General features: G+C 43.0%; 1 protein-coding gene across 1 annotated transcript in view; it reads left to right on the top strand.

Annotated features, from left to right (window-relative positions):
* Window positions 1–455: 455 nt before the first annotated feature.
* GABRG3 (gamma-aminobutyric acid type A receptor subunit gamma3) overlaps window positions 456–14965 on the top strand; it is a 638302-nt gene continuing 623792 nt past the window's right edge. Inside the window, exons 1-2 of the mRNA XM_027083245.1 lie at window positions 456–689; window positions 5709–5857. Coding sequence (XP_026939046.1) covers window positions 637–689; window positions 5709–5857 — 202 coding nt within the window. The 5' untranslated portion in view covers window positions 456–636. The remainder of the gene's footprint in view (window positions 690–5708; window positions 5858–14965) is intronic.

The raw sequence follows: 14965 nt of genomic DNA, 5'->3' as shown, positions 1-14965 counted from the left end.
TCTCGGAGGGATCCCTGAGCCTCCCCGCCCCCGCCCCCGCCGGGCCCCGCCCCCTTCCTGGCTCAAACTACGGGCCCTTTCAAACCTAGCTTTCTTCGCCTCGCGCATTGTCAAACGTGTAATTGGGGGAACTCCACCCAGCCGGGGCCTCCTCGGAGTCGCTGCCAGAGTAGCGGCCGCCTCCCCGCCCCCACCCCGGAGCGCACGGCGGCCGCACAGCGCGCGCAGAGCCCACCGCCCTGGCAGCGGCGCGCTGCGCGGCTCGCGGCTCAGGGCGGGGTGGGCTGCTGCGGGCCGCGGGTCTTCTGGGCCAGGGACCGCCCGCAGCCACCTGCTCCCGCCTGCTGGCTGCGCGGACCTGGCGCCGGTGCGCGGGCGGGGGCTGTGCGCCGCGGGGACCGGGTGTCCCGCGTGAGCCAGGCGGAGCCGCGCGCAGACCCGCCGGCCGTCGGGGGCGCGGCCGGCCGCCAGAGCCCGCACCTGTCCCGCCGCGGCGGCCCGGCACCCGAGTCGCGCCACGTTCGGCGACATCGGAGGCAGCGAGGGCACGGAGAACCGGCGGAGGCGAGGCCCGACCCGGAGGAAGCCGCGCGCGGCCCGAGGCCTCGGACCCTGAGCCCCACGTTCCACGGCACCATGGCCCCAAAGCTGCTGTTGATCCTCTGCCTGTTCTCGGGCTTGCACGCACGGTAAGTGGCGCCCGGGCTCCGCATCTCCGGAGGCTCCGAGACTGGAGGGAGGGCGGCGGGGGGCGCTGTCCCCCGGCCCCAAGTCGCCGGCGCGCCTCGCCGTCCGTCGTCTGGGCTGCGGCATATCCTGCCAGGGCCGCGGGGAGGAGACGGGAAGTCGGCCGGCACCCTACCTGTCCCATCTACCCCGGACATGGCCATCTGCCTCTCCGGGCTGGGCGACTGCAGCCTTCTCTGCAGCCTGAAACATGGGGACTCTGAGATTAATGGGCTCTTCTCCTGAAGCTTTTAGGATCTGGTGGTTTTGAAAACCAACATCATAGGGGAAAGCCTGTGTCTACCTCCTACCCCTCCCCCAAGTGTTTCAGCGCTGTGCGCGCGCGCGCGCACACACACACACACAGCACACACAGCAACATTCTGTATCATTTTCATCACTGAAATTTCCCAAGACCCAGGAGTTACGGTTTCCTACCTGCCCAGTTTAAACCGGTCTTTGTGAGGAGCAGCCGGGCTGGAGGCAGGTGGAGGAGGACTGGGGCAAGGTGGACAGCTGAGAGCCCTGCTTCTCAGAAAGGATTTTCTTCCCAGGTCCTGCGAGCACACGCACAGTACACATATGCACCCCTTCTACATGAGCCACTTTCACACACGGGAGCATGCACAAACCTACCCCTATAAAGCAAGCATGTTGAAATTGATAATGTTATCTACCTAGTAACTGTAAGAAATTACCTCACCATAGATACCCCAACCTTCCTCCCAGGACACCAACCACCTAATGGGAGCTTAGAAATGCTCCAGGAAGAGATGAAGATGGCTCATGAGGGTGGAAAGACAGTGAGACCAGAGGGGTTAAACACTGTTGCTGTGAATATAACTGGAGATTCTGGGTTTGGTTCCTTTAATTCTGTCTCGGGCTAGATCTGTAGCCCAGAACTTGAAGACTGCCCTGTGCTTTACAAATTAGAGCAGCTCCCTTCCTCCCATCCCGCTCACCACCCCAAGAATCTCAGGGCATCCCTACCCCCAAAACACTTTTGTTTTGACACCATCTTTATTTCCTAGATCTGGGAGCTAGAAAACTAGAGAGCCTTCCTGTGGGCTATAAACCCTGCAGTTGTTAATAGGCAATACCTGGAGGTCTTGCATGTTCATTCACATTTGTGAAGTACCAAAGAACTAGGAAGGTACATTAACAAATCCTACAAGACGTGAATGTGAATGGGTCATAGTTCTCCCTCCCTACCTTTGACAGACCCTGAGGAAGAAAGTCCTGGCCCTCCCCACCGCACACTGCTGGTCTTTGCTAAGAGTTGAGAGTGAGAAAGGCAGATTGTGTGTGCTGGGGAAGGCAGACTCATGGCAGCTCTTCCAATCAGGCTGCACACTCCTTGGGCCTTCAACTGAAGTTTCTTCCTGTCTAAGGAGCTAGCTGGGAAGGGAGATAGGAGTGCACTCTCTGAGGTTGATCATGCCTGGATGTATCTCTTTTTAGAAGCAGACAACACCAGGCACAATGTGGAGGTCCCAGGTCATATACAGATCTGAGGTTATATCTAATCGACCTGCCTATTGCCACCGACTGGATGCAGTGACCTGCAGTTCAGGGTTAGATAATCAGCTGTTTATAGATACACGTTAGAAGGAAACCCGCTATTGTCTTCATTACTTTATGTGCTTAGTAGGAAGGTATCTGGGTGGCTAACTTGAAGTGCTCAGGTGTCTAGGGATTCCCAAACACACATACAATCTCTGGGGATTCTTCATCCTTTCATTTTGCCAAGGCAGGTGTAACAACTTTAATATGTTCTATGTCTGGGTTGATTCCATGGCCTTGATAATAGAGGTTGCATATCAGTTGAAAAAAATCCAAGTTTTAAACTAATTTTGTTGCTGTATACCTCTCCTTTGAAAGTGTCTTTGCTCTTTGAATGGGTTTTACAGACATGTAAAGTAATCTGATGTCCAGCATCACCTTTCAAAACTGTTATTAAGTCTGAGAGGGTTCTCATTTGCACTCTGGCATGCCTTCCTGGTGTTGAAGAGCCCTAGAGAAGGCTCTGACAGTTGTGCTCCATGGTGATGGCTTGGCAGCTCCGTGGAGAGAAAATAACCCATTCTGACACCTATGGAGGAGCTTATTCTACATTAAAACACATTAAGTCACACCTGGACCTTGGTGATACCATAAGCGGATGGCTAACTGCTTTCTGAGGTTCAGGAGCTCCTTTTTATGTTTATAGATACATCCAACTTTGTCTCTGTCCTTGTAGCTGAAGAGAATATGTAAGACATGAAAATACTATATGATGGCTGAGCTGTCACTACATCACCAATTTGTTTTTAAGAAAAATGTAATGATGGTGTTTAGGACCCAACAATCCTGATAACATAACACTGATGAAGATTATATATAACCCACTTAGAATTTAGAAAAATAGAACATTTTTGTTTTATTCACGTTCTGGTGAGTCCCTGAGATTGGGTTTTCATCAAAGGGAGGATTTTCCTTTGGGCTGGTGGTCCGGCACTAGCACTGGGAAGCTTCGATTTCATTCTCTGAAGTCCTGCAGCAAACTGACATGGCATCAAGATTGGGAGGAGCCCAGTGTCGGCCCAGAGCATCGCTGCCTGTGTGCTGCCCGCTGTCCCCCCCAACCCAGCCACAGAGCCACGAGTGTCCCATTTTTACCTCCCGAAGGGGAAGGGGCAGGAGAGGATGCTGCAGCTGTTCCTTTCTTTGTCTCCTCCCTCACCTACACTGAGCTAAGAAGCTTATGCAATTTCAGGAAAACCCTCTCATCACCACTTGACTGCTAGAGGGAGAATTAGTCTCATAATACCTGTTATTGACATAGCTCAAAGTATTTTTCAGAAACTAAGGCTGTGTATACAGAAAACTGATGAAGAGTTAGTGTGCTCCTTCTGTGAACATATGAGTGTTGGGGCAAGAGAAGATACAGGGCATGGAGAGCATGGTCTGGTCTGTGCTGTTGAGCTGTCTCTGGGGATGAGGGAGGGGAGGGGAGGGGAAGAGACAGACAGCAGAGGAAGAGAGGACCGCACTGTGGGCGAGTTGGAAGGAGTCCTGAGGATGCTGTATGTGATCCTCCCAGGTGATCTGTCTAGAGAGACAGATAGACAGATAGTCCATAGTCTCCCAAGTGTTTTTGCTGTGGACTGAATTGCCAGGTCCTGTGGGCAATGGTTGGCTCCCAGCAATCCATGTCCTGCAGAACCTGCTTCCACCCACTTTTTTGTAAGATGATAAAATTAACATTCCTGACAATATTCCTGATAAAATAAAATATTCTGCATTTAAAATTCTGTAGTGTTATTTATAAAACATCAGGCTTACAAATAATGAAATGAAGTATATCAGTTCTTGAATATGTGTCCCAAATTTTACAAGTTCCTATTGATGGTGAATATTCAGTGTGAAAAAAATCCACGGCAACTTATAGTTCCTATGGATGATTTATTCTAAACTTCCAGTCAAGAAATAGAATTATAGTTTAATATCAGCCAAGGAAAAAATTAAAAGATGTCAATCTTTGAGATATATGCCATATATTTATTATCAAAACTTCATGTAAGTGTATATATTCATATAGGACTAGACTGACACTGTTCTGATCTATGTTAAGGCTAGTTAACACTCATAAAAAGACTCATGTACATATGACACATACATAGATTATACAGATGTTATATATTATAGTTACATGTTATATTATGTAAGTATATATATATGATTCTGAGGCGTTAGACAAAGTAGAGATAATAAACTTTAAAAAGTTTATTCTTTTCATTTATTTCATGTTCATTACAGATAATTTAGACCATTCTAAAAACTAACTTAAAGACACACATCCCAGAACACAACTGCCCTGAGATGTTGTTGCCATTTTGGCTCCCATCTGGGAAGCTAATCAGAAATGAGCTCATACTCAGGACAAATAAACCTCAATGCAATTTTCTGTTCTATATTTTGTTCTCTTTTGTGAAGAAAAAAAGTCATTACGGTGCACCCACTGACAAGCCATAAAGGAAGAAGGTTGCTTGTTTGTGTGATGAGCTTTTTTGCCCCGGTAAATGGCAGGCCCCCTGGAAGTGCTACTTTGAAGAGAAGACTCTGCTCTTTTCAGGCCTGGATGGCTGTGTTGCTGAGATGGCCTCACTCACTAAGGAAGCTAGCTTGTCATTTTGAGACCTCTCCATTCGAGTACTCCTGTGAGCATGTATCACCCAGGAGAGGCGCCTGTCAGGCTCAGCCCTGCTCAGGAGAGACTCAGATATGCTCAGCGTTCATTTGGACACATTTATTAAAGGGCCAAATGGTAAAGACATATTAGAAAGGTTTTGATTTTTAATGTCTGTATTAGCCTGCTCTGTAAGAGATGAATCAGTTTGTGTGGTAGGAGGCATGTAAAATCACCAGAGGGTGTTTACCAACCAATATCGCTGTTCGTTGGCACCCCACATGGGTGCTGGCCAAGCATACCACCTCCTCGTATCCCTGTGTCTGCCTAGACCAAAGGTGCTAGTCTCCATGAGAAGCACAGTGTCAGATTCAACAATTTTCAGTGAGTGCATTCTGAAGAAGCTGTTCTTACCTTCAACTAAAATGAGGTCTTGGCAGTGGGGAGTGGAAACAGCAAGATGTTTGTGCCTTGACCTTCAGAGGTTCTCAAGGTTGATCCAAGGAAGGCTGACTCTGCTGGTTGGCCTTCATGCATTGAGTTATTATGATGTCTATGGTTTAACATGGACATGGAATCATTTTGTGACATTTAATGAAAACATCATGCTATGTTAATAGTACTATCATTCTTGTTGGATTCTTTCTTATTTGTGTTTTGTTTTACTTTTTTAATTTTAGAGATAATCTATTGGTTGGGATGAGTGTACTAGGGCCTTTCTACCTATTTCAGTGGTGCTTGGGTGAGCCAAAGCTTGACACTTCCTGGAGCCATTGCTACAACTTATATGTCATACTTTGTGCCGTAATTACAGATCCAGAAAGGTGGAAGAGGATGAATATGAAGATTCTTCATCAAACCAAAAGTGGGTCTTGGCTCCAAAATCCCAAGATACAGATGTGACTCTTATTCTCAACAAGTTGCTGAGAGAATATGATAAGAAGCTGAGGCCTGATATTGGAAGTGAGTGTTGATGTTTGTTATTCCAGTAGGAAACATACTGTAATATATTTTTAAAGTTTTTATTTTAAATAATTATAAAATCACAGGAAGTTGCAAAGGTAGTGCAGTCACACAATTCGTGGGTATCAAACCAGGAGTTGACATTGGTACAGTGTGTGTACGTGGCTCCACATCATCTTGTCATGTGTGGATCTGTGTAATGACCACTATAATTGAGATGCAGAACTGTTTTATCACCATGAAGATTCCCCTCCTCCAAAATTTCTAACCCATCAGCCACTAATTTGGTCTCTATTTCCGTATTTTTGTCATTTTGAGAATGTTGCGTATGTGCACTCATTCAGTACGTGACCTTTTGAGATTGGCTTTTCTTCCCTCAGCAAAATGATTTTGAGATCCATTCAAGTTGTTGCCTGTATCAGTAGTTTGCTTTTTTTATTGCTAAGCAATCTTCCATGGTATGGATAGACAAAAGTTTGATTAATGTTTATTGAGGAACATTTTGGTTGTTTCCAGGTTTTGACTATTACAAATAAATGACTGTGTGCATTTCTATGCAGGTAATTTGCATGGACATAAGATTTTATTCTCTGGGATAAATGCCCAGGAGTACGATTGCTAGGTCCTATGATAAATGTTGGTTTAATTATTTTTAAGAAACTGTCAAACTCTTTTCCAAACTTTCTGTACCATTTTCTATCCCAACATCACTATGTGAGAGATCTTCACCAGCAATTGGTATTGTCACTATTTTTTTATTAACATCTTTATTGGGGTATAACTGCTTTACAATGGTATGTTAGTTTCTGCTTTATAACAAAGTGAATCAGTTATACATATACATATGTTCCCATATCTCTTCCCTCTTACATCTCCCTCCCTCCCACCCTCCCTATCCCACCCCTCCAGGCGGTCACAAAGCACCGAGCTGATATCCCTGTGCTATGCGCTATGCGGCTGCTTCCCACTAGCTATCTACCTTACATTTGGTAGTGTATATATGTCCATACCTCTCTCTTGCTTTGTCACAGCTCACCCTTCCCCCTCCCCATATACTCAAGTCCGTTCTCCAGTAGGTCTGTGTCTTTATTCCTGTCTTACCCCTGGGTTCTTCATGACATATTTTTTTCCCTAAATTCCATATATATGTGTTAGCATACGGTATTTGTCTTTCTCTTTCTGACTTACTTCACTCTGTATGACAGATTCTAGGTCTATCAAGCTCATTACAAATAGCTCAATTTTGTTTCTTTTTATGACTGAGTAATATTCCATTGTATATATGTGCCACATCTTCTTTATCCATTCATCCGATGATGGGCACTTAGGTTGTTTCCATCTCTGGGCTATTGTAAATAGAGCTGCAATGAACATTTTGGTACATGACTCTTTTTGAATTTTGGTTTTCTCAGGGTATATGCCCAGTAGTGGGATTGCTGGGTCATATGGTAGTTCTATTTATAGTTTTTTAAGGAACCTCCATACTGTTCTCCATAGGGGCTGTACACATTCCCACCAGCAGTGCAGGAGTGTTCCCTTTTCTCCACACCCTCTCCAGCATTTATTGTTTCTAGATTTTTTGATGATGACCATTCTGACTGGCGTGAGATGATATCTCATTGTAGTTTTGATTTGCATTTCCCTATTGATTAATGATGTTGAGCATTCTTTCATGTGTTTGTTGGCAGTCTGTATATCTTCTTTAGAGAAATGTCTATTTAGGTTTTCTGCCCATTTTTGGATTGGGTTGTTTGTTTTTCTGTTATTGAGCTGCATGAGCTGCTTGTAAATTTTGGAAATTAATCCTTTGTCAGTTGCTTCATTTGCAAATATTTTCTTCCATTCTGAGGGTTGTCTTTTGGTTTTGTTTATGGCTTCCTCTGCTGTGCAAAAGCTTTGAAGTTTCATTAGGTCCCATTTGTTTATTTTTATTTCCATTTCTCTAGGAGGTGGGTCAAAAAGGATCTTGCTGTGATTATGTCATAGAGTGTTCTGCCTCTGTTTTCCTCTAAAAGTTTGAGAGTTTCTGGCCTTACATTTAGGTCTTTAATCCATTTTGAGCTTGTTTTTGTGTATGGTGTTAGGGAATGATCTAATCTCATACTTTTACATGTACCTGTCCAGTTTTCCCAGCATCACTTACTGAAGAGGCTGTCCTTGCTCCACTGTACATTCCTGCCTCCTTTATCAAAGATAAGGTGACCATATTTGCGTGGGTTTATCTCTGGGCATTCTATCCTGTTCCACTGATCTATCTTTTTGTTTTTGTGCCAGTACCAAACTGTCTTGATTACTGTAGCTTTGTAGTATAGTCTGAAGTCAGGGAACCTGATTCTTCCAGCTCCGTTTTTCGTTCTCAATATTGCTTTGGCTATTCGGGGTCTTTTGTGTTTCCATACAAATTGTGAAATTTTTTGTTCTAGTTCTGTGAAAAATGCCAGTGGTAGTTTGATAGGGATTGCATTGAATCTATAGATTGCTTTGGGTAGTAGAGTCATTTTCACAATGTTGATTCTTCCAATCCAAGAACATGGTATATCTCTCCATCTGTTTGTATCATCTTTAATGTCTTTCATCAGTGTCTTATAATTTTATGCATACAGGTCTTTTGTCTCCTTAGGTAGGTTTATTCCTAGATATTTTATTCTTTTTGTTGCAATGGTAAATGGGAGTGTTTTCTTGATTTCACTTTCAGATTTTTCATCATTAGTATATAGGAATGCCAGAGATTTCTGTGCATTAATTTTGTATCCTGCTACTTTACCAAATTCATTGATTAGCTCTAGTAGTTTTCTGGTAGCATCTTTAGGATTCTCTATGTATAGTATCATGTCATCTGCAAACAGTGACAGCTTTACTTCTTCTTTTCTGATTCGGATTCCTTTTATTTCCTTTTCCTCTCTGATTGCTGTGGCTAAAACATCCAAAACTATATTGAATAAGAGTGGTGAGAGTGGGCAACCTTGTCTTGTTCCTGATCTTAGTGGAAATGCTTTCAGTTTTTCACCTTTGAGGATGATGTTGGCTGTGGGTTTGTCATATATGGCCTTTATTATGTTGAGGAAAGTTCCCTCTATGCCTACTTTCTGCAGGGTTTTCATCATATATGGGTGTTGAATTTTGTCAAAAGATTTCTCTGCATCTATTGAGATGATCATATGGTTTTTCTCCTTCAATTTGTTAATGGTTTATCACATTGATTGATTTGCGTATATTGAAGAATCCTTGCATTCCTGGAATAAACCCCACTTGATCATGGTGTATGATCCTTTTAATGTGCTGTTGGATTCTGTTTCCTAGTAGTTTGTTGAGGATTTTTGCATCTATGTTCATCAGTGATATTGGCCTGTAGTTTTCTTTCTTTGTGGCATCCTTGTCTGGTTTTGGTATCAAGGTGATGGTGGCCTCGTAGAATGAATTTCGGAGTGTTCCTCCCTCTGCTATATTCTGGAAGAGTTTGAGAAGGATAGGTGTTAGCTCTTCTCTAAATGTTTGATAGAATTCACCTGTGAAGCCATCTGGTCCTGGGCTTTTGTTTGTTGGAAGATTTTTAATCACAGTTTCAATTTCAGTGCTTGTGATTGGTCTGTTCATATTTTCTATTTCTTCCTGATTCAGTCTTGGCAGGTTGTGCATTTCTAAGAATTTGTCCATTTCTTCCTGGTTGTCCATTTTATTGGCATAGAGTTGCTTGTAGTAATCTCTCATGATCTTTTGTATTTCTGCAGTGTCAGTTGTTACTTCTCCTTTTTCATTTCTAATTCTATTGATTTGAGTCTTCTCTCTTTTTTTCTTGATGACTCTGGCTAATGGTTTATCTATTTTGTTTATCTTCTCAAAGAACGAACTTTTAGTTTTATTGATCTTTGCTATTGTTTCCTTCATTTCTTTTTCATTTATTTCTGATCTGATTTTTATGATTTCTTTCCTTCTGCTAACTTTGGGGATTTTTTGTTCTTCTTTCTTTAATTGCTTTAGGTGCAGGTTAGGTTGTTAATTCGAGATGTTTCCTCTTTCTTAAGGTGGGCTTGTATAGCTGTAAACTTCCCTCTTAGAACTGCTTTTGCTGCATCCCATAGGTTTTGGGGTGTCAAGTCTCCATTGTCATTTGTTTCTAGGTATTTTTTAATTTCCTCTTTGATTTCTTCAGTGGTCACTTCGTTATTATGTAGTGCATTGTTTAGCCTCCATGTGTTTGTAGTTTTTACAGATCTTTTCCTGTAATTGATATCTAGTCTCATGGCATTGTGGTCGGAAAAGATACTTGATACAATTTCAATTTTCTTAAATTTACCAAGGCTTGTTTTGTGACCCAAGATATGATCTATCCTGGAGAATGTTCCCTGAGCACTTGAGAAAAATGTGTATTCTGTTGTTTTTGGGTGGAGTGCCCTATAAATATCAATTAAGTCCTTGTTTAATGTATCATTTAAAGCTTGTGTTTCCTTATTTATTTTCATTTTGGATGATCTGTCCATTTTTGAAAGTGGGGTGTTAAAGTCCCCTAATCTGATTGTGTTCCTGTCGATTTCCCCTTTTATGGCTGTTAGTATTTGCCTTATGTATTGAGGTGCTCCTATGTTGGGTGCATAAATATTTACAATTGTTATATCTTCTTCTTGGTTCGCTCCCTTGATCATTATGTAGTGTCCTTCTTTGTCTCTTCTAATAGTCTTTATTTTCAAGTCTCTTTTTTCTGATTTGAGAATTGCTACTCCAGCTTTCTTTTGGTTTCCATTTACATGTAATATCTTTTTCCATCCCCTTACTTTCAGTCTGTATGTGTCTCTAGGTCTGTAGTGGGTCTCTTGTAGACAGCATATATATGGGTCTTGTTTTTGTATCCATTCAGCCAATCTGTGTCTTTTCGTGGGAGCATTTAATCCATTTACATTTAAGGTAATTATCGATATGTATGTTCCTATTCCCATTTTCTAAATTGTTTTGGGTTCGTTTTTATAGGTCTTTTCCTTCTCTTGTGTTTCTTGCCTAGAGAAGGTCCTTTAGCATTTGTTGTAAAGCTGGTTTGGTGGTGCTGAACTCTCTCAGCTTTTGCTTGTCTGTAAAGGTTTTTATTTCTCCATCAAATCTGAATGAGATCCTTGCTGGGTAGATCATCTTGGTTGTTGGTTTTTCTCCTTCATCACTTTAAATATGTCCTGCCAGTCCCTTCTGGCTTGCAGAGTTTCTGCTGAAAGATCAGCTGTTAACCTTATGGGGATTCACTTGTGTGTTATTTGTTGTTTTTTCCCTTGGTGCTTTTAATATGCTTTCTTTGTATTTAATTTTTGACAGTTTGATTAATATGTGTCTTGGCGTATTTCTCCTTGGATTTATCCTGTATGGGACTCAGTGTGCTTCCTGGACTTGATTAACTATTTCCTTTCCCATATTAGGGAAGTTTTCAACTGTAATCTCTTCAAATATTATCTCAGTCCCTTTCTTTTTCTCTTCTTCTTCTGGAAACCCTATAATTCGAATGTTGGTGCGTTTAATGTTGTCCCAGAGGTTTCTGAGACTGTCCTCAGTTCTTTTCATTCTTTTTTCTTTATTCTGCTCTGCAGTAGTTATTTCAACTATTTTATCTTCCCGGACACTTATCCGTTCTTCTGTCTCAGTTATTCTGCTATTTATCGCATCTAGAGTATTTTTCATTTCTTTTATTGTGTTGTTCATCATTGTTTGTTTCATCTTTAGTTATTCTAGGTCCTGTTAAATGTTTCTTGCATTTTGTCTATTCTATTATCAAGATTTTGGATTATCTGTACTATCATTATTCTGAATTCTTTTTCAGGTAGACTGCCTATTTCCTCTTCATTTGTTAGGTCTGGTGTGTTTTTGTCTTGCTCCTTCATCTGCTGTGTGTTTTTCTGTCTTCTCATTTTGCTTATCTTACTGTGTTTGGAGTCTCCTTTTTGCAGGCTGCAGGTTCCTAGTTCCCGTTGTTTTTGATGTCTGTCCCCAGTGGCTAAGGTTGGTTCAGTGCGTTGTGTAGGCCTCCTGGTGGAGGGGACTAGTGCCTGTGTTCAGGTGGATGAGGCTGGATTTTGTCTCCCTGGTGGGCAGGTCCACGTCTTGTGGTGTGTTTTGGGGTGTCTGTGGCCTTATTATGATTTTAGGCAGCCTCTCTGCTAAAGGGTGGGGTTGTGTTCCTGTCTTGCTAGTTGTTTGGCATAGGGTGTCCAGCACTGTAGCTTGCTGGTCATTGAGTGAAGCTGGCTGCTGGTGTTGAGATGGAGATCTCTGGGAGATTTTCGCCGTTTGATATTATGTGGAGCTGGGAGGTCTCTTGTGGACCAGTGTCCTGAAGTGGGCTCTCCCACCTCAGAGGCACAGCACTGACTCCTGGCTGGAGCACCAAGAGCCTTTCATCCACTGGCTCAGAATAAAAGGGAGAAAAAGTAGAGAGAAAGAATTAGTAGAAGTAGGAAGAAAGAATGAACGAAAGAAAGAAGGAAAGAAAGAAAGGAGGGAAGGAAGGAAGAAAGAAAGAAAGAAAGAAAGAAAGAAGGAAAGATAGAAAGAAAGAAGGGAGGGAGGGATGGTGGGAGAGAGGAAGGAAGGAAGGAAGGAGGGAAGGAAGGAAAAAAGAAAGAAAGAAAGAAGATAAAGTAAAATAAAATAAAGTAAAATATAATCAAGTTATTAAATGAGAAATAATTATTAAGAAAAAAACAAAAAAAACGGACAGATAGAACCTTAAGACAAATGGTGGAAGCAAAGCTATACAGACAAAATCTCACACGGAAGCATACACATATACACTCACAAAAAGAGGAAAAGGGGAAAAAATCATAAATCTTGCTTTCAAAGTCCACCTCCTCAATTTGGGATGATTCGTTGTCTAAAGGAGGGAAGGAAGGAAGGAAGGAAGGAAAGAAAGAAAGAGAGAAAGAAAGAAAGAAAGAAGATAAAGTAAAATAAAATAGTTATTAAAATTAAACTTAATTATTAAGAAAAAAAATTAAAACAAAAACAGATGGATAGAACCCTAGGACAAATGGTGGAAGCAAAGGTATACAGACAAAATCTCACACAGAAGCATACACATAAATACTCACAAAGAGAGGAAAAGGGGAAAAACTCATAAATCTTGCTCTCAAAGTCCACCTCCTCAATTTGGGATGATTCGTTGTCTATTCATGTATTCCACAGATGCAGGGTACATCAAGTTGATTGTGGAGCTTTAATCCGCTGCTTCTGAGGCTTCTGGGCGAGATTTCCCTTTCTCTTCTTTGTTCTCACAGCTCCCAGGGTCTCAGCTTTGGATTTGGCCCCGCCTCTGCGTGTAGGTCGCTGGCGGACGTCTGTTTCTTCTCAGACAGGACGGGGTTAAAGGAGCCGCTGATTCTGGGGCTCTGGCTCACTCAGGCCGGGGGGAGGGAGGGGCGTGGAGTGCGGGGCGAGCCTGCGGCGGCAGAGGCTGGCATGACATTGCACCAGCCTGAGGCCCGCCGTGCGTTCTCCCAGGGAAGTTGTCCCTGGATCCCGGGAATCTGGCAGTGGCGGGCTGCACAGGCTCCCCGGAAGAGGGGTGTGGATAGTGACCTGTGCTGGCACCCAGGCCCTTTGATGGCGGCAGCAGCAGCCTTAGCATCTCCCGCCCGTCTCTGGGGTCTGCGCTTTTAGCCACGGCTCGCGCCCGTCTCTGGAGTTCCTTTAAGCAGCGCTCTGAATCCCCTCTCCTCGCGCACCAGGAAACAAAGAGGGAAGAAAAAGTCTCTTGCCTCTTCGGCAGCTCCAGACCTTTTCCTGGACTCTCTCCCGGCTAGCCGTGGTGAACTAACCCCTTCAGGCTGTGTTCACGCAACCAACCCCAGTCCTCTCCCTGCTCTCCAACCGAAGCCCGAGCCTCACCTCGCAGCCCCGCCCGCCCCGGCGGGTGAGCAGACAAGCCTCTCAGGCTGTTGAGTGCCGGTTGGCACCGATCCTCTGTGCGGGAATCTCTCCGCTTTGCCCTTCACACCCCTGTTGCTGCGCTCTGCTCCACGGCGCCGAAGCTCCCCCCTCTGGCACCCGCAGTCTCCGCCCGTGAAGGGGCTTCCTAGTGTGTGGAAACCTTTTTTCCTTCACAGCTCCCTCCCACTGGTGCAGGTCCCATTCCTATTCTTTTGTCTCTGTTTTTTCTTTTGCCCTACCCAGGTACGTGGGGACTTTCTTGCCTTTTGGGAGGTCTGAGGTCTTCTGCCTTTATTCAGTAGGTGTTCTGTAGGAGTTGCTCCACGTGTAGATGTATTTCTGATGTATCTGTGGGGAGGAAGGTGATCTCCGCGTCTTAGTCTTCCACTATCTTCCCCTCCGCCTGTCACTATTTTTTGTTTTAGCTCCTCTAATAGGTGTATGTCCAATAGATTGATATATCTTTGTGGTCTTAATCTACATTTTCCTAATTGTTAAATTTTCTTTATGTGCTTATTTGCCAATAGTTTATCCTCTTCATCAAAATGTCTCCTCATATTAGTTGCCCGTTTAAAAATTGGATGATTTTGTTTTATTTATTTTTCTACTGCTTTGTTAAGAGTTCTTCCTGTAGTCTAGATATGATTCCTTGGCCAGATGTAGTTTTCAAATTTTTTCCCTCATGTAGCTTTTCTTTTCTTCCTTTTAACAAGATCTTTCAAAGAGGAAAAGTTTTTAACATTGAGGAAGTCCAAGTTACTGATTTTTAACTGTTTTATGGAACATACTTTTGGAGTAATGTCTAAGAACTCTTCATGAAGCCCTAGTTCCTGATTTTCTCCTGTTTTCTTCTAAACGTTTTATAATTGTAGGTTTTACATTTAATTCGTTATCAGTTTTGAGTTGTTATAAAAAATCAAGGTGTGAGGTTTAGAGCTAAGTTTCTTTTTCTTTTGCTCATGGATATCTGGTTACCTTATTACCATTTGTTGAAAAAACTATCCTTCCTCTTTGAATTATGTTTGCACATTTGTCCAAAGTCAGTTGGCTCAACTTCTGTGGGTTGTTTCTGGGATCTCTATTTTCTTCCATTTATCTATGTGTCTATCACTGTGTCAGTACCCACAGTCTTGATTGTTACAGCTATGTAATATGCCTTGGAATTGGGTGGAAGTAATTCAACCTCTTTATTTTTTTTTAATATTTTAT

This window comes from Aethalodelphis obliquidens, unplaced genomic scaffold (genome assembly GCF_003676395.1).
Source record: "Aethalodelphis obliquidens isolate GAN/ISIS:26980383/991018 unplaced genomic scaffold, ASM367639v1 scaffold49, whole genome shotgun sequence".
Classification (NCBI taxonomy): domain Eukaryota; kingdom Metazoa; phylum Chordata; class Mammalia; order Artiodactyla; family Delphinidae; genus Aethalodelphis; species Aethalodelphis obliquidens.
Note: the sequence above shows the minus strand (reverse complement) of the source record. Positions and strands in the feature narration are given on the sequence as shown.